The following is a 20,130-nucleotide window of genomic DNA, read 5'->3' as shown; positions in this document are numbered from 1 at the left end:
CCTAGAGCCCCGGAGAGGGCCTGGGAGTCCTCTCATCGCCCCTGGTCGCGGCTCCATCTGGACTTTGCGGGGCCATTCCAGGGGCAGCTGTTTTTCATTCTGGTCGATGCATATAGCAAGTGGCTGGAGGTCATCCCGGTACCGTCAACCTCTTCGAGGTCCGCCATCAGAGCCATGTTGCGGATCTTCAGTGCCCAGGGCATCCTAGACACCCTGGTAACGGACAACAGGACCGCCTTCACATCCGGGGAGTTCCAGGAATTCACCAGCTATTATGGGATCCGCCACGTCCGCTCGGACCCATTCCATCCCGCCAGCAACGGCCAAGCGGAACGCATGATGAGGACCACCAAAGACGCGCTCCGCCGGCTAGAGACCAAGGACTGGGATTACAAGTTGGCCTCGTTCCTCTTTGGGCAGAGAACCACCCCGCACACCACCACGGGGCACAGCCCAGCCGAGCTACTCCAAGGCAGACGTCTCACGACGAGATTGGACCAACTTCACCTGGACCGGGCCCCGGAACAAGAACCCAACATAAAGACGTAGGAAGCGGCACAGGGTTTCTTCCCGGAGGACCCTGTGTATGCGTGGAACTTCGCCTGGATCCCTGTGAGGGTGGTGAGAGTTAAAGGGCCCCGTTCCTACGAGGTCTCCAGCGAGGACGGGCTAATTCTCCACCGCCACATCGACCAGCTGCGTTGGCGCGCGCTGCCTCTGGAGCCGGAGGACCTGGAGGACCCGGTCGCCCCTGAAACGGAGGAACCTTTACCTCCAGGTGGTACCCTGGACCCCACAGACCCTGCGCCCATTCAATCACCAGCCCAGCAGCCCACAACACCCTGCGAGACTTCCATGTCAACTCCTCTGTCGCCGGCCAGCACTCTGCCAAGTGCATCGGCATCGGCCCCGGCTCAGCCGATCCCAGGACTCCGCCGCTCCACACGGGAACGGAAGGCATATCTCAAGGACTCCCCAGCATATCTCAAGGATTTTGTGTGTGGGTGTCTTTCAGACCAAGGGGGAAGGGGTGTGATGTACTCATCCCAGACCGTGTGCACTAATAAAAGTTCAAATCACTCGTCCGTCTCCGTACTTTTCACCAGGGTGCAGGAGAGAGGTCTCTTGGGACTGTTGGATGATGCCAAGAGGGCAAACGTTTTGTTTCTTTTAGACTGCCTCCTGGTATAATGTGCACTGCCTGCTTACCACAAGCTGTGAAAAGAGAGTCTATGCCCATAGGAGCTCCACTATGACTGGAGACTGTAAATGAAGACCTGCTTCAATTTCAGCCCCACCTTGTGGCGTTCAGGAGGGCTGCCACACTCCTGTCATTCCATAAACATTGTAAAGTGGAGTTGTTCAGGAGAGCTTATCTATCAAGGTAATAGGGCTATGCTATAACAGAATAGTTTATTAAGGCATTTTATAAAGGGGATGGGACCAGTGTTCCCTCTAAGCTGAGTTAGTGTGAGCTAGCTCACAGTTTTTTAGCCCCCAGCTCGCACATTTTTGACTTAGCTCAGGAAGGATGGCTCCAGAGCAAACTAATTGATGCAGCGGCCAAATTGCTCGCTCACAACTTCAATGCCAGGGGCTCACAAAGTAGAATTTTTGCTCACAAGACTCCGCAGCTTAGAGGGAGCATTGGATGGGACTGTGGATTTTACCACCGTGTATCGGTATTCTCAGACTGCTGCACATATTACCCTGTTGTCGTTTCATTGGTAATCTTAGTCCATTGCTCATTCGAGGTCTCCTCATACTAACTGCACTGTGTAATCCACTTTGAATCTCAGTGAGAAGGTACAGTACAATAAATAAATACATAAATGCTATAAATAAATAACATTGGTCTCTGCTTGTAACAGGACTTTTTGATTGACGGCCTCAATCGTGGAATGCCCTTCCATTTAAGTGAACATATCAGGCCACTCCTAACAGACAGTTCAGGTCTCTCTAGCCCAGAACTGTCTGCTGGTGGTACCTCTCCATGGCTGTTGATAAAATATACAAACCCTAACTTTTTTGATGTTGAGTCACAGTCCACTGTATAATAAAATAAGGAGAGGGAATGGGCTTGGGTGGCAGATGGGGGGGGGGAACAGCCACGAAGAAGAAGAAGAATTGGCTTTATACCCCGCTTTTCTCTACCCAAAGGAGTCTCAAAGTGACTTACGATTGCCTTCCCTTCCTCTCTCCACGACAGAGTTCTGTGACTGGCCAAAGGTCACCCAGCCGGCTTCATGTGGAAGAATGGGGAACCAAACCTGGTTCTCCGGATTACCGTCTGCCGCTCTTAACCAATACACTACACTGGCTCTCACTCACTGTTTTCACTGTAGAGCCAGTTTGGTGTAGTGGTTAGAAACACAGGCTCTAATCTGGGAGAAGCAGGTTTGATTCCCCACTCCTCCACATGCAGCCGCTGGTGTGACCTTGGGTCAGTTACAAGTTCTTTCAGAGCTGTTCTCTCTTGAGCAGTTATCAAAAGAGCTCTCTCAGTCCCACCTACCTCACAGGGTGTCTGTTGTGGAGAGGGGAAGGGAAAGGAGATTGTAAGCTGCTTTGAGACTTCTTCGGGTAGTGAAGGGCAGGGAATAAATCCAATCTCCTCCTCCTCCTCCTCCTCCTTTCCCCCCCCCCCCCCCCCCCCCCCCCCCCCCCCCCCCCCCCCCCCCCCCCCCCCCCCCCCCCCCCCCCCCCCCCCCCCCCCCCCCCCCCCCCCCGTAGCCAAAGCAGCTCCTTCCCTCTTCATTCTGCAGGCATCTTTAACAACAGCATGGGAAGCCATGCATTTTCGATAGGGCTTCCTGAACACCTGTGAGATGCGAGAGTTTAGAAAGCCTCACTGCACATGTACAGGTTGGGGAACAAGAGGAGAACCTGCTTTAGCTATTTTACTTCCTAGTGATGAGAGGCAAGTAAGTAGTGGCAGTGAGGGATGGGGATGGTGGCAGTGGCCCCAGGTGGCATCCGTTATGTAGCCACTACTGTTCAAGGTTGTCTTTTACCTTCTGTCTTTTTGGGTCTTGCTTACATTTTCAATAATATTTTGAGAGCCACTGTGGTGTAGTAGTTAGAGAGTCAGGCTGTAGTTAGAGTGGTGCAGTAGTTAGAGAGTCTGTGAGACTGAGATCCAAATCCCCATTTTGCCATGGAAGCTTGTGCCAGTCACACACACTCAGTCTAGTTTACCTTGCAGAGTTGTTGTTGCGAGGATAAAATGGAGAAGGGGAGAATTTGTAAGCCACTTTGGGTTCCTGTTGGGAAGAATGGTAAAGGTAAAGGTTTCCCTTGCTCGAAAGCCAGTGGAATCCAACTCTAGGGTTGTGGTGCTCATCTCCGTTTCAAAGCCGAAGAGCCAGCGCTGTCAGAAGACGTTTCCGTGGTCATGTGGCCAGCATGACTAAACACCAAGGCGCACGGAACGCTGTTACCTTCCCACCGAAGTGGTACCTATTTATCTACTTGCAATTTCTTGCTTTCAAACTGCTAGGTTGGCAGGAGCTGGAACCAGAGACGGGAGCTCATCATGCAGCACTTGGGAAGTAGGGTATAAATAAGTGAATTAAGAAAAGTAAGCAAGACAAGTAAATACAGTATTTATTTATTTGTAAAATGTTTATGCTTCTTTCGCAGAGAACCTGCCCAAGGAATAATAAAAAACATAAAACATAACGTTATTGAAATCCACCATTCAAACAAAGCAGAGGATAAAACAGCATAAAACACAAAGCAGCTTAAAACGGGTCTTAAACATTTCTCAGGCTAAAAACAGACCATAAAATGAGGTTACAAAGATCAACCCCTTAATTAAAGTGTGGGTAAACAGAAACATTTTGGCCTGGTGCCTACAAGAAGGTAGTGTACTTGTGAGGCAGATCTTAACTGAGAGACTGGACAATATGGGGAAAGGTGGTCCTTCGAGAACCCTGGCCCCAAGCCATTTAGGGCTTCAAAGGTATGACTTGTGCTTGGAAACAAATGTTACAGAAAAATACGAAAGTAAATGCGATAAATAAATTGGAAGTGATTGTATAGCTGAATAGGAAGGGAGAATTAACTTGTTTCCCCCTTCCTCTTTCCTGCCCGCTCCTCTGCCACTCAGCTGGGTTGGTTATGAGAAGGAAGGTTTCCGTGGCCATCAGTACTTGCTGGAGGAGGGAGAGTACCTTGACTGGTCCCAGTGGGGAGGCTACAATAAACAACTGGTGTCCCTTCGGCTGATCCGGACGGTGAGCATACTTGCCTGCTTGTAGGGCTGGGGGAGGGGCATCGTGCCGTTGGAGGAGAAAGTGTCCCTTGCCTTTATAGCCAAGGCTGAATTTCCAAAATGAAGTTCCATGGCTCCCCTGGAAGTTGCAGCTATACCTTAAGAATAGATGTGTGTGTGTGTGTGGGGGGGTAGTTTCTAAAGTTCTGGAGCTGTCTCCTAGCAAACCCTGTGGGTAAGGTTGACACCTGGCCGGGGGGGGGGGGGGGAAGCCCTCTGCCTTTAACTGAGGTTTAATACACAAGATCAGCAGTAGAAGCTTGCCATGGCATGAAGATAAATTACATTGCCTGATAACTGCTGCGGAACAAACTGATATTAAAGGGACAGCTCCAGGGACCAGTATGAAAACCAGCAATCCTATATGTGGTTGCAATCTGAGCTCTTCATACTTTATAATGAACTGTTTTTTCCAAAAAACTATCGGGGGGGGGGAATTAAGGCAGGTGCAGTCAACAACAAAACGTATCTTATTGCTGCATGGAATTTGGATCTACCTCCTTCTGCTTCCATTAAATGCAGTGTTCATCCACCTTTCCAAAAGCAGGATCCAGCTTCCAGTGTGAACTGGCAGCAGGGCCGTACTGAACAGCTAACTTGTGATATCAGAGGTTACAGCATAGTCATGTGAGAGGAAGAAGCACTGAAGTCTCTGAACCTGCCTGTGGTAGAAAGGAATCTTCTCTGGATTCTGGGAGTGACCACTGAGTGCTGTGTAAAGTTGCCAAACCTCCAGGTGGTGCCTGAAATCTCTCAGAGTTATAACTCATCTCCAGACTACAGAGACTACGGAGATCAGTTCCCCTAGAGAAAATGGTGGCTTTGGAGGGTGGACTCTATAGCATTGTACCCCACTGCATTCTAAGTCAATTTTTTTTCCCTGGAGCAGGATTTTTTGGACCCGACACTTATCCTGTTTGAGGCCGTGGACTTCAAAGACGGCCCCAGTGTTGAGCTCTGTGAAGCCATGCCAGATGTTAAGCTGGCTGGTTATGGGACCACAACACAGTCCATCCATGTACTGAGTGGCGTGTGAGTACCTCAGGGTAGGACAGTCAAGTGGGCAAGGAGGGAGAAGGATGTTGCCTCTTTGGGAAGGTGATCCCACAGAAAACTGGCATTGACTGGGGCTGATTTCGCACTAGAGCTGCCTCGATGTTGCGCCGCCGTTTGCCCCGATACTATTGGTCAATTTCACACCCGAAGCCATGGGGCTGCATTTTGACCCGCGGCTTTGCCCGATTTCCTCCGCAGTTTCGTGATCCTCAAAAAACAGGATCACGAAACTGCTGGGGAAATCAGGTAAAGCCGCGAGTCAAAATGCAGCCCCGCAGCTTCGGGTGTGAAATTGACCAATAGTATCGGGGCAAACGGCGGTGCAACATCGAGGCAGCTCTACTGCGAAATCAGCCAGAGAGTCATGAGGAGACGGGGCTTCAGCCTTCACTCCCATGCTGTTTTCTCAAGGGACCCAGAGACCCACTCTTTGCCCCATCTGCAGAAACTTATGTGTAGCCATCAGTTTCCCCAGTGAGGCAAATACTGGCTCCTCAAGACCATTTCAGATTGGGAAAATGGCAGGAAGGTGAATGCTGAAGCCCCCTCTCCCCAAGTGCCACGATTCTGATACAAATAAAGTTAACTTCCAGTCCATGTCTATAAGCTGACCCTGTGGATTTTTGTGTGTGCATGGAGTGTCTAACATGCTAATCGATCCTTTGTGGACTGGAGTTGGTTTATGCCATACAAGGCAGGATTCTAAACTAGAAATCGATGTTCACTCTCTGGATCATTTTTTGGAGAAACAAACTCTTAATTCGCCAACATGCTTGCATTTAGATATCTTGGCCAATTGGGGCTTGGATCAAACTGAGAAATCCCTATATCAAGATCCCTTTTTCTAGAGGAGCTCAGCAACAAACTCTGTGTGTTCTATTAGAGTTTAATTGTAGTTTATCTGTCTGAACACAGCCAGTGTCTTGAGTAGAGTTTGGAGACTGGGACACTTCATATGGGAGCAGTCACTTCCTCAAGTACCTAGATCTGAAACCATTGGGAAGCCTTTAAAGGCCAGACCTTGAAATCTTCCCAGGAACAAATAGGTAGCTGGAAAGTTGATGAAGCACAAGAACGTTGTTCTTTGTTTTAATAACAAATGGGCAGCATTTTTGTTTTGTTTTGTTTGGATTTACTAAAGTTTCTGGACAGTCTCTGAGGATGAAAAGTTCAAACCTGAATTTGGCGCTCTGATCAAGATAGCCTAGGCAAGCCCAAACTCGTCAGATTTTGGAAGCTAAGCAGGGCCAACCCTGGCAAGTATTTGGATGGGAGACTTCCAGAGAACTTCTGGGCCTGGAGGCCAGAGGCAGGCTATCAAGCCACTTCTCTGAATGTCCCCTGTGTCCCAGTAAAAGTTACCAGAGGACACCATGACGTCCGGGCATGGGTGCACGCAAGCACACGCACACACGCAAAAATACCCCCTCCAAAAAAACCTGAAGTTGTTGTTTACAGTGGACAAACATCTCAGGTTGCACAAAGTCATCAAGGGCAAAGAGATCACATGAAACTGCCTTATACTGAATCAGACCCTTGGTCCATCAAGGTCAGTATTGTCTACTCAGACTGGCGGAGGCTCTCCAGAGTCTCAGGCAGAGGTCTTTCACATCATCTGCTGCCAGATCTTTTAACTGGAGATGCCGGGGATTGAACCTGGCACCTCCTGCATTTCAAGCAGATGCTTTACCACTGAGCCACAGCCATTCCCTGACTATATTCATGCACTTTTAAGAATAGGTATAGATTTCACATGTCAAGGCAGCTTGGGCCCCAAGGCTGGGAAGTAAAGGTTTTCCAGTGCAAAACACAATCAATGAGAGTAGGGAATTTTGAGATCTGGACTGAGTTGTAGAGAGCTGAGCTAATCCTTATAGAGAAACAGTTTAGTGTAGTGGTTAAGGTGTCAGACTAGGAGACCCAGGTTCAAATCCCCTTTCTGCCTTGGAAGCTTGCTGGGTGACCTTGGGTCTGTCACACTTTCAGCCTAACCTACCTTAAAGGTTTGTTGTGAGGATACAATGGAGGAGAGGAGAATGATGCAAACTGTTTTGGGGGGCCTCATGGGGGGAGGAAGGCAGGGTACAAAAGGAGTAACTAAATAAATAAATCTTCCATTTCCATGTCCAGGTGGGTGGCCTATGAAGACAGGAATTTCTCAGGGGAGCAGTACATCCTAGAAAAGGGTGTGTACCGCAGCTGTGAAGACTGGGGAGCTGGCAGCTGCAAGATCTCCTCCATACAGCCCATCCTTCAGGTGAGAATCCCATGTTTCTGCATTCATCCCTCCCCAGAAGAAATCAAATCCTCCCACTCACCTGAAGCAAGAGCCTCCTGTCTCTTTCAGTCTTGTGGAGAGCCACTGTGGTATAGTGGGGAGAGTGCTGGACACTTAGCTTCTGGGACACTTGGGCCAGTCTGCAGTGCCTACTTTGCCGTGGAAGCTCTTTGAGTGACTCTGGGCCAGTCAAACACTGGTGGGGCTAATTCATACATTACAAAGTCCTTGATGGATGTGTTCCGGGAATTCTCGATTGGGAATTATTAACTTATTTGGGGAATTAATTTAATTATTGGGAATGTATTAACTCCCAGGCTCATATGGGCCCAATTTGGATTAGAGGGAAGGGTGGTTTATGACTTTCCTCCCGCAATGTTTTCACTAGCTGAAATGGCCCCAGGGGATCTGCTGGAAAACTTATGTGTCGCCATCAGTACATACACGTTTACCCCCATGGTCAAATAGGGGCTGCACAGAGTTATTTCAGGTCAGAAAAATGCCATGGTGTGGAAGGCTTTTCCTTTTCCCCCTGCATGCCATGATTTCAATCTGAAAAAAACCCAAGATATACTTTCCAGAGACACTGGGGGTGATTTCTCACTAGAGCTGCCTCGCAGCACAGCGCCGTTTGCCCCAACACAAACATGTCAATTTCACACCCAAGGCTGCGGGGCTGCATTTGACTTGGGGCTTCGCCCGATTTCCTCCACAGTTTAACTGCAGAGGAAATCGGGCGAAGCCCCGAGTCAAAATGCAGCCCCGGAGCTTCGGGTATGAAATTGACATGTTTGTGTCGAGGCAAATGGCGCTGGGCTGCGAGGCAGCTCTAGTGAGAAATCGCTTTAAGTCAAATATCAACAATGCAAGTAAATATTCAGTGTAATAGAAAAAACTAGAGCCCCAAGCCTTCTTGTGTTGCGGATTACTTTAGAGGTTACTGGGCTCCGTTTTCAAATTTTCCCTGAAATTGGTTGTTGCACCTTAGAATGATTGCTTCTATGGAGGAAGATACCTCTTGATAAAAGGTATTCTCTGAAACGGTTTGAATCACCGATCGAATTACCGTTGAGAAAAGAGAAGACATGAGTGACCTTTTTGTCACTTCATTGAGCCTCCTTTGATATTAATGGAGATTCGGTAGCGTCCTAATCATTTATGTCAGCATTAGATTGATATGAAGATTGTATTTTGTTAGAATATATTCAATTATGATTACATTTTTGATGTTGATTCATAATATCGATTTGGAATTTTGTGTATATTTTCTATATTGTTTATGTTATTGGAACACTATTTTTCTGTTACACTGAATATTTATTTGCATTGTTGATATTTGACTTAGTGTCTCCGGGTAGTATATTTTTGGGGTTTTTGGTTACTGCCTTCCCGTCCCTGTTTTTTTCATGATTTCTATCTGAGGCAAGGGAGCAAGGAAGGAATGCCAAAACTGACCTTGATAGAGTCCAGTGGTCTGATTCAGTAGAAGGCAGCTTCATGTGTGGATAAAATGCCTTGTGATTGGAGCATTCTTGAAAGCTCTATACTCTAAATGACACATAAGAATGGGAGATTTTGGAGACTCTGAGACTTTCAGTCTAGAAAAAAAGTGGCTAAGGGGAGCCATGATAGACATTTATAAAATAATGCATGGGGATACAGAAAGTGAATACAGAGAACTTTTTCTCCTTCAGGGGCACCCAATGAGAAACAAGTTCAGGATGAACAAAAGGAAATACTTTTTTAACTCAACCAGTCATTAAACGGTGGAACTCATTGACAGTGGATGGCCATGAGCATAGATGCTTAAAACAGGATTAGACAGATACATGGAGCAGAGGTCTATCAATAGCCAGTAGCCATGGTGACATATGGGAGTCTCCACATACAGAGGTAACTAACCTTTAAAGACCAGAGCTGGGCAGCAGCAGCAGGGGTAGCCTCAACCTCTGTGTCCTGTTTGTTTAGCCCTCAGGGCAACTGGTTGACTCCTGTGTTAACAGTAGGCTAGCTGGACTAGATGGACCACTGGTCAGATTCATGGTCTTATGAGATAGATATCTCTTTAGGGCACCTACCTTTGGAAACATCAAGACACCAGCATCCATTTCTCTACTTTTGGCCAAAAGTTGTATCATGGACCTTCTCCTTTTTTCCAGGTTGGAGAACACAGTCTACAATACATTTCTGTGGTGAGTAGTATATAAGGTAGGATGATGGTTCTAATGGCCCCCATATAACTAAAAGAAATGAATATCTGTGAATATACATATGTGGCAGGCAGCCTGCCTGAAGGCAGGCAGCCTGCCTGAAACTTGTAGGATGTGGGTTCATTGATATGTAAGTCTTTCATTCAAATTGAAAAGCTTGGGTGGCTGGAATCAGGCTCAGACTGTAGATGAAGAACCTGCTGTTGTTTTTCTTTTATATTACATTTGTTTTTACTTTTACATAGGTATATTTTATATTGTTGTGGCTTTCCACCAAAGAATCCTGGGAACTGTAGTCTGAGGCAGGTACAAAATATTATCTGAGACTCCCAAACTCTATCACAGAATTACAATTCCCAGGTTTCCTTGGGGAGAGGGAATGACTATTAAATCAATTAATGTCTATAAGCAGGGGTCATTTCGTAGAAAAAGAGGTGCAGGAGCTCATTAGCATAACTCATTAGCATAACTTATTTGGATATGTCACACACCCTGACATCACCGGAAGTGTGTCAGAAGGCAACACCCACCACTCAGGTTCCACTGAACTCTTGGACTGCTAGCTATGGGGGGGGGGGATGCGCAGATCTGCCCTCACAGAGGAGGGAGAGCTTGTAGCTGAATAAACCTTGGCCTTAAAGGTGCCACTGGGCTCTTTTGGATTGCAAGCTATTTACCTGGCTGCTTCTTGCTCCTTGTGGCCCGGGGCTGCTGGGAGCAGGGGGCGGGGCTTGTTGCATGTGCCTGCCCCCTGGGCTCTTTACTGCCGGAGCTCCACTCCTGTGCGCTCCTGCAGGAAATGACCCCCGTCTATAAGAATGCAGATATTCTTCTTTGCCCAAGTTCTACATTCTGTATCTGTATTATAAGCTCCATGTGGTCTCATATCTGACCTTTTGGCTCTCCAGATCCAACTTTTCTCGGGCCCAGAATTCTCAGGGGCTGAGATGTCATTCAATGAAGACCAGTCTTCTTTGCCAGACCTTTTCATTCCTCGCTCCTGCAGGGTCTATGGAGGCAGGTAATGATGTTTCACTGCTAGGACAGCTGAATGTGTCTGAAGGCTGTGATGAGGAAAACTTACACTAGTTCCAGGGGTTAGGATCTCTGTATGTACTGGTGTACCATGGGTGATTTTTAAAATATTACATATGTCTTTTTATATAGTACATCTCTCTTTATATTTCTGTATGCCTATTAGCTTTTTCACAGTGTGGCTTCCCCCAAAGAATCTTGGAAATTATGTGGTTTGATGAAGATGCTGAGGTGCATACAGTTCCCAGGGCTCTTTGGGGAAGGCAAAATGACCATCATACCAGTTTATGTCTGCGATATTGTAGATATTCTCCAGTGTGGTATGATTTGAAGTTTTCTGGGGAGGGAATTGTAGAGATTGGGACCACCATACACACCCTGTTCTGATTGCTAGTGGGGCATTTGGGACTGGACTTTAAAAGATGATATCAAAATTAGAAGGGTCATACAGGAGCAGGCAGTTTGTCAGTCCCAAGGCATTTAGGGCTTGTAACGTCAAAAATGGCACTTTGACTTGTTTTTGAAAGCAAACTATTTTGAACCAGAGTTCCTATAGAGACCATGACTTGCTGTCCCTTATGTGACCATAGTTAAGTGTGTCTCTCCTTTACAGCTGGATTCTCTATGACAGCCACCATTTTGAGGGTGAGCAGCATGTGATCTCCGAAGGCGAGTATCCAACGCTGACGTCCATGGGCTGCCTCTCTGCCACAGCGATCTGCTCCCTGAAGAAAGTCCCCCTTGTAAGTTACACACCCTGCAAGCTGCCTTTTAAATAGAGTTCTTCATCCAGTACAATACTAAACAGTGGTAAATTCAGTAATTTTTGCATGCAACACATAATAGTTGATTTGTGGAACTCGCAACCAAAAATATGTAGCAATTGAAAGGCTGTACCAAGCACAGTGAATGGGATTTCCCAGTGGCAACACTACTGAAATTCTGTACTCAGCCTGAATGGAATTTCTGACCTATCTTGTAGGAAAGCTCTTGTGTTTTTATATGACAAATTCTGGATTTGGGAGAGTGTCACTAGCATAAGGGGCCAACATCTTCCAAGACCTAAAACCCAGCAGACATAGGTGCCCCATCAGCTCCCACAAGGAAATGTGAAATTGTCACATAGGACCCGGATTCCCATGATGTTGCAAGGCACATGGGTTTCTGGGGCAGTCTCCCATTTCCTGGTAATCAAATTGTGCCATTCACTGCCAGTGGACGTAGTGGGGTGGATCCAACCATCCTCCAAGGAGCCTTCCTCCAACTTAAGTGGCTCTTCCTCCAGTGGAAGTCTCTTTAGGCTGGAGGAAGGCTTCAAATTTTGCTCAGTGGAATGGGAAGACGGGTCCATCCCACGGATGACCAAGAGCACAGATGGTTTTGAAATGGGATAAAACAGAATCATGGAGAAAATGGCTGCTAGCCATGAGGCCTAAAGGGAGCCTCTGTGTCCAGTCAGTCAAATGCCACAGGGAAGCCCACAGCCAGGATCTGCATTCAACAGCCCTCACCTGCTGATTGCATCTGACAGTGGAAGGTATCCTGCCTCAGAATCCATAGGTCTCATTTGGCTATCGTTGCTCATTGCCAGTGACAGAACTGCTCTCCTTAATAGGGATGAGCACAAAACAGGAAACTGTGGTCTGTGATGGTTCATGCTTCCTGGCATGCCCAGTTCGCAAACTACAAACTGTCATGAACTTTTAGGGGCTAAATGAACCGGTTGGGTTTGTGAGGTTTGTGATGTGGTAGAACTGCCCCCTGGTGTGCTAGAGACACCAGACTCACAGGGGGTCTCCAGCTGATTCTCCTCTACCTGCCTTCCAAGTTTGGTGAGGATTAACTTTATGGGGTCCAAGTTATGCCCTCTCCCCAAAGAAGGTACCCCCATCCTCCATAGTTTCCAGTGGAGGAGGAAAAAACTGCAAAAAAAGCAAGGGCAACAGAAACCCAGCAGAACAGAATCAAAGTCCCAGAGAATCTCTACAGCAGAAACTGAAGGTTGGGGGCATTTTTACAAGACCAGCAGAGCCAGTACCACTGTGGCAGTCCAAACCCAACAGAACTAAGGTCAAACCAGAGAATCTCTGCAATAGAAACTGAAGGGGGGGCATTTATGCAAGCCCAGCAGAAACAGTGCAATGTACTAGTGCCCAGCAGAACCCAGTGCTATTGTGGCAATGCTAGCTCAATAGGACTGATTCAGTAGGCACAGAATCACACTCCAAGCAGTGAGGGGTTGCAAGCTCAGCAGAACCGGTGCAATGCTCAGAAGAACCCAGTGCCAATGTAGGAATGCCAGTTCAATCATAATCCAAGCAAGAGGGGGCATTTTTGCAAGCCCAGCAGAACCCGTACAATGTGCCCAGTGGTACCAGTGAAATCAGAGTGCCCAGCAGAACCCAGTACCACTGGCATTGCAAGCTTCAAGGGATTGATCTCAAAACACAGAGTCACCAATCCAAGCAAGGGGGGTGGGATTTTGCAAGCTCTATGCAGGAAAATGGGAATTGAACACAATGCAATTGGGGCAAAGGAGGGGGGATACTCTTGAAACTGACATGACTAGTTTGAAACACAACATTTCTAAGGCTGGAGAATTAAAAAAACCCTTTGCTTTGATGTTTGGTAAACGTTTTGTTTGAGCAGAGACAGTCTGCCTGGAAATGTATCCATTCACAAACCCACATGAACCTCCACAAACTGCTTGAAAGTTCGTGGAAAGTTCATACTGAGTGACCTGCTACGAACTTCAATTTGCAAACCACAAACTGACCAAAATTCATAACAAACTTCAGTGAGCTGGTTTGTGCCCATCCCTACTCCTTAAGTCTGTCCATCCCTCTTTTAACTCCAACTAAGCCAGTGGCCGTGTGGGGCTCCTCCTGTCCCTGGCCCACTGCTTGGTCCTCTACTGCAACTCCTATACCAGTAGAGGGCCTACTAGGCCTCAGTGAGAAGAGGGAGGTGGTTGCAACACCAGGGTTGTCCTCCTAGCAGGATCAGCTACATCAGCCTTGGCCTGCTTTTGGGCCCTCTTTAGATAACCAGTGGGATGACAGGCCCTTGTGGACATTCCCACTCCATGAGACCTGGAAGAACTAGGAACTGGAGGAAAGCTCTCATTGGCCCTGGGCAAGTTCCTCCCACCCCATCCATCTGACATTACGCCAAATGCCGGTCCTCACCACCTGTCTGCAGGACTACCTCTTGCTTCAGAGGCCAGCCCCACCTGCTGCTTACAGCCCCACCCCCACCAGAGGCCTTCTAGGTTGCCTCTTTCCTCAGGAGCCATCCCTGCAGCCTGCCGCTTCTGCATCCCCCACAAGCCCACTCTGGTTGCACTGTGGCTCAGGTGGGTGGTACCAGGGCCGCCCCCCCCCCAACCAACCAAGCAAGGACAGGCTGTTGCCATTGTAACAGCACAGCCTGGCTGGTGATACAAGAGGGTTGTCCTGGCTGTCTGCTGTAATCACAGAGGAGAAAGGAAATTATTTGCAATGCTGCAGCTGGTAAAGTCAGGTGGGGTCCTGCTGCCCGAAAGGCCATCAATGCATCGGGGAATAGAGTTCCACAAGTCAATGACTCATTGTGAAATGTAGCACTTTGGCCTGTCATCCCTGTGTCCCTTTTTCACAGTTCTTTTCTGAGCCCTCCATCTACCTGCATGGGCTGGAATGTTTTGAATGGAAAGAGATTGAACTGAACAGCGAAGTGCGCAGCCTGCAGGCTGAGGGATTCAACAACCATGTGCTCTCTGTGCGGGTAAAGGGAGGCATGTAAGTACACAGTCACCCATTCTTGGTTGTGCCAGCTACCCTTTGGGGGCTGCCAAATGTGAAGCCTGAGGGGCCTTATCCAGCCCTTTGAGATTCTGCAGGAGGCCTTCAAGTCAGGCCAGTGGTCAGCAATCTTTTGTAATCAAAGAGCCGAACAACATCAAAATTCAAAGCAAGAGATCAACAAAGAGCCAGTATAAGAAACACCATTTGCATTATTGAAAATATTAGCAGTAAAGCCCATTGTGAAAGCAATACAACGAGCTCTAAAAAGATGTGATGTGTAACAAATGCATAGGCTGGAAGAAGGTAAAGTACATAGTTGTTGTTCAGTCGCACAGTCGGGTCCGACTCTTCTGGACCAGCTCCCGCCAGGCTCTCCTGTCTTCCGCCGTCCTCCGAAGTTGGCTCAATTTCATGTTCGTTGCATCGCTGACACTGTCTAACCATCTCATCCTTTGCCGTCCCCGTCTTCTTTGACCTTCAATCTTTCCCAGCATCAGGGTCTTTTCCAGTGAGTGCTCCCTTCTCATTTGGTGGCCAAAGTATTTGAGCTTCAGTTTCATTATCTGGCCTTCCAGGGAACAGTCAGGGTTGATTTCTTTGAGGATTGACTGATTTGTTCTTCTTGCAGTCCAAGGGACTCTCAAGAGTCTTCTCCAGCACCATAGTTCAAAAGAATCTATTCTTCGGCGCTCGGCCTTCCTTATAGTCCAACTCTCGCAGCCATACATGACTACTGGGAATACCATTGCTTTGACCATGCGGACTTTTGTTGGCAGGGTGATGTCTCTACTTTTTATCATGCTGTTTAGGTTCGCCATCGCTTTCCTCCCAAGGAGCAGGCGTCTTTTAATTTCATGGCTGCAGTCACAGTCTGTGGTGATCTGGGATCCCAGGAACGTGAAGTCTGTCACTACTTCCACGACTTCCCCTTCTATTTGCCAAGGAGTGATGGGGCCGGATGCCATGATCTTAGTTTTTTTGATGTTGAGCTTCAAGCCCACTTTTGCGCTCTCCTCTTTTACTCTGAGCAAGAGGCTCTTTAGATCCTTTTCACTTTCAGCCATTAGAGTGGTATCATCTGCATATCTGAGGTTGTTGATCTTTTCCCCAGCAATCTTAATTCCCGCTTGTGATTCATCCAGGCCAGCATTTCGCATGATGTACTCTGCATATATATTAAATAAGCAAGGTGACAGTATACATCCTTGTCGTACTCCTTTTCCTATGCTGAACCAATCAGTTGTTCCGTATCCGGTTCTAACTGTCGCTTCTTGGCCCTTATACAGGTTTCTCAAGAGACATGTGAGGTGGTCTGGTACTCCCATCTCTTTAAGGACCTGCCATAGTTTGTTGTGATCCACACAGTCAAAGGCTTTAGCATAGTCAATGAAGCAGAAGTAGATATTTTTCTGGTACTCTCTTGCTTTCTCCATAATCCAGCGAATGTTGGCAATATGATCTCTCGTTCCTCTACCTCTTCGAAACCCAGCTTGTACTTCTGGTAGTTCTCTATCCACGTACTGTTGAAGCCTAGCTTGTAGGATCTTGAGCATGACCTTGCTAGCGTGTGATATGAGTGCAATTGTGCGATAGTTTGAACATTCCTTGGCATTGCCCTTCTTTGGGATTGGAATGTATACTGATCTTTTCCAATCCTGTGGCCACTGTTGCGTTTTCCAAATTTGCTGGCAAATGGAGTGCAGAACTTTAACAGCATCATCTTCTAAGACTTTGAATAGCTCAGCTGGAATACCATCACCTCCACTAGCTTTGTTGTTAGTAATGCTTTCTAAGGCCCATTTAACTTCACATTCCAGGATGTCTGGCTCAAGGTCAGTGATTATACCGTCGTGTTTGTCAAGGACATTGAGGTCTTTCTTGTATAGTTCTTCTGTGTATTCTTGCCATCTTTTCCTAATCTCTTCTGCTTCTGTTAGGTCCCTACCGTTTTTGTCCTTTATCATGGCCAGCTTTGCATGGAACGCTCCCTTGATTTCTCCAATTTTCTTGAAGAGATCTCTAGTCCTTCCCATTCTATTGTTTTCTTCTATTACTTTGCACTGTTCATTCAGGAAGGCCTCCTTATCTCTCCTTGCTGTTCTCTGGAAATCTGCGTTCAGTTGGGTAAATCTTTCCTTTTCGCCTTTGCCTTTCGCTTTCCTTCTTTCCTCTGCTATTTGTAAAGCCTCATCAGAAAGCCATTTTGCTTTCTTGCATTTCTTTTTCTTTGGTATGGTGGTGATTGCTGCCTCCTGTACGATGTCACGAACCTCTGTCCATAGTTCTTCAGGCACTCTATCTATCAAATCCAGACCCTTGAATCTATTCTTCACCTCTACTGTATATTCATCAGGGATGCGATCTAGGTCAAACCTGAATGGCCTCGTGGTTTTCCCAATTTTCTTCAGTTTAAGTCTGAATTTTGCAATGAGTAGCTCATGATCTGAACCACAGTCAGCTCCAGGTCTTGTTTTTACTGACTGGATAGAGCTTCTCCATCTTTGACTGCAAATTATATAGTCAATCTGATTTCGGTGTTGCCCATCTGGTGATGTCCATGTGTAGAGTCGCCTCTTAGGTTGTTGGAAAAGGGTGTTCGCTATGACCAGTGTGTTCTCTTGACAAAACTCTGTTAACCTTTGCCCTGCTTCATTTTGCTTTCCAAGGCCAAACTTGTCTGTTATTCCAGTTACCTTTTCACTTCCTACTTTAGCATTCCAGTCCCCTATGATGATGAGGACATCATTTTTTGGTGTTAGTTCTAGGAGGTGTTGTAGGTCTTCATAGAACCGGTCCACTTCAGCCTCTTCTGCATCAGTGGTTGGGGCATAGACTTGGATTACTGTGATGTTGAATGGTTTGCCTTGGAATCGGACAGAAATCATTCTGTCATTTTTGAGATTGTATCCCAGTACTGCCTTTTGCACTCTCTTGTTGACTATAAAGGCCACACCATTTTTTCTACGAGATTCCTGGCCACAGTAGTAGATATAATGGTCTTCTGAGTTAAATTCGCCCATTCCTGTCCACTTTAGTTCACTGATTCCTAGGATATCGATGTTCAGTCTTGCCATCTCATTTTTGACCACGTCAAGCTTACCTTGATTCATAGATCTTACATTCCAGGTTCCTATGTAGTATTGTTCTTTGCAGCATCGAACTTTCCTTTCACCATCAGACACATCCACAACTGAGGGTCCTTTCGGCTTTGGCCCAGCCGCTTCACTCTTTCTGGGGTTACTTGTACTTGCCCTCTGCTCTTCCTCAGTAGCATATTGGACACCTTCCGACCTGAGGGGCTCATCTTCCGGCGTCATATCTTTTAGCCTTTTGATACTGTCCATGGGGTTTTCTTGGCAAAAATACTGGAGTGGGTTGCCATTTCCTTCTCCAGGTGGATCACGCTTGGTCTGAGTTCTCTGCTGTGGCCTGTCCGTCTTGGGTGGCCCTTCACGGCATAGCCCACAGCTTCATTGAACTGCGCAAGCCCCCTCGCCACGACAAGGCAGTGTGTAATAGAAAGGTACAAATGTGGAAGTGAAGTCTCACATACCTGGTCAACAATGCCTTCTCTGGAGGGAGCTGCTTAAAGCCAATGCATTCATTACCCATCACATCTTTCTGGAGCTCGTTGTATTCCATTTACAATGAGCTTTACTGCTAGTTATAGATAAGGCGAGATGTTATATGTTTTATAATAGAAAAGATCAGAAGGCTGTCTGTCAAATGACCTTTCAGGCCCCATTGGGGTTTTCCCCACACAATGAGACACAATGACAGCAGGTGAAGGGAGTGGTGGCCGTGGCTGTGCCTCTTCCACTGAGGGAAGGCCAGGCAAGCGAGTCCTTCTTGGCCCTGTGGCCTGAGCAAGCCACCGCTGCCTCCGCCTCCTGGCCCAGCCTTACCTGCTGAGTGAGGAAGTCTGTGAGGAAGGGGACTGAGGCGGCTTCCTCCTCTCAGGCTTGGTGGGAAAGATCTGTGGGCTACTTCCCTTGGAGGCCCAAGGCTGCTGTCAGCAACATTTATTTCAGTGTGAGATTTCCTGGGTCACAGCTGATTTCCTCAGACTTCCAAGGAAGTCAGCTGTGGCACATGAAAGCCCACATTTAATTATTTCAATGTTGTTAGTCTTTAAGGTGCCATGGACTTTTGTTTGACAGCATAAATCTTGGCTTCAAACTCTCCCACCATTCTCTTTTAAATTAGTCATGCTGGTATCAAGAAATCTCGAAAATGCACTCTGACAGGCCCGGGGCAGTGGCAGGTGCAGCTGGCCAGTGGAGAAGGCAGCTGAGTTTAGGAAGGCAGGATTGGCAGAAGGAGCTGTTTTGACAGGTGATACGATTATGAAGAAGGCTGTGCTTGCAAAACACAGTTTAATATTTGACCACAGGGAATCTCCAGTCATCAGACTAGGGCACCCGGGTCTCGAACTGCTGAACTACTGACCTTCCACGGCCTGCAGTTCAGCGTCTTAACCACTTGAGCCACCGCAACTCCTTTAAATGATGTAAAGTCCTGTTAATCAGGAAAATACAGGATATATACACAAATACAGTAGATAGACAGACAGACAAAATGACTACCCTGGAAACAATACTCTATTAAAAGAGGAAAACGAGGGGCAAAGTGACAACTTGGATGGGAGAATGACAAACTAAATGAGAGGGGTGCAGACTAGTAAAAAAAAAGTGTAACTTACAGATCTCCAGAGACTTTTAAGAACTTTTCCTTTTAATATAAATATGTCTCATTGGGCTGAGAAAATGGCGTCCAGGGCGAAACCTTCTTCAGGAACTACCACTTCAACGACTCCAGTCTCTAGACCGAAAGTAACCACAGACTTCCCTAAGATGATTGCTGCAGCACTGCGCCCTCTACTGGATCAGATGACTAACCTCAACAATAACTTTGAGGCTCTCCAAAAGGAACTGAAAGAAACTAATATAAAAACAGAGAAGACAGCAAAAAAAGCTGAAAAAGTTGATGATAAGACAAACACATTAAACCAAAGACTTGAGGCAGTGGAAAAAGAAAAGACCTCCGAGAAACTGTAACAATTACTACAATTGCAGATAGAAAAATCATCATATGTTTTGAGATTTCAAGGGATTCCGGGGGGAAAGGTGAAAACCTGAAAGAGATCTTAAGCGAAGCATTAGCACCAGTGGTAGATTGTAAAGCAGAACTATTAAAAAATGACATGGATATGGTATATCGTACCTACTCAGAATTTATTAAGAAAAACAAGCTGCCCGGTCAAGTGTTTGTGAAATTTTCTAAAAGATCAACGAGAGATATGATATTGAAAGCAACTAACGGGATAACCCTGAAAATCCAAGAAGAAGAAGTGAAAGTTTTAAAAGATGTGCCATTTGAGGTGAGAAAGAGGAGGAAGCAATATAGAAACCTGACTTTATTTTTACAGAAAAATTCCACTCCCTACAAATGGATTGTCCCAGAAGGACTTATCTTCAACTTTAAAGAGAA

At 46.8% G+C, this 20,130-nt stretch overlaps 1 protein-coding gene across 1 annotated transcript in view; it reads left to right on the top strand.

Moving 5' to 3' along the window:
• AIM1L (absent in melanoma 1-like) overlaps nt 1-20,130 on the top strand; it is a 48,655-nt gene that overhangs the window by 24,714 nt on the left and 3,811 nt on the right. The window contains exons 9-15 of the mRNA XM_015411214.1: nt 4,112-4,238; nt 5,166-5,308; nt 7,463-7,589; nt 9,770-9,802; nt 10,729-10,841; nt 11,469-11,598; nt 14,495-14,634. Of these exons, the coding sequence (XP_015266700.1) occupies nt 4,112-4,238; nt 5,166-5,308; nt 7,463-7,589; nt 9,770-9,802; nt 10,729-10,841; nt 11,469-11,598; nt 14,495-14,634 (813 nt within the window). The remainder of the gene's footprint in view (nt 1-4,111; nt 4,239-5,165; nt 5,309-7,462; nt 7,590-9,769; nt 9,803-10,728; nt 10,842-11,468; nt 11,599-14,494; nt 14,635-20,130) is intronic.

Source organism: Gekko japonicus, unplaced genomic scaffold (assembly GCF_001447785.1).
Source record: "Gekko japonicus isolate JY-2015 unplaced genomic scaffold, Gekko_japonicus_V1.1 scaffold1145, whole genome shotgun sequence".
NCBI classification, from domain to species: Eukaryota; Metazoa; Chordata; class Lepidosauria; order Squamata; family Gekkonidae; genus Gekko; species Gekko japonicus.
The sequence above is the reverse complement of the archived record's forward strand: the minus strand, read 5'-3'. Positions and strand labels throughout refer to the sequence as shown.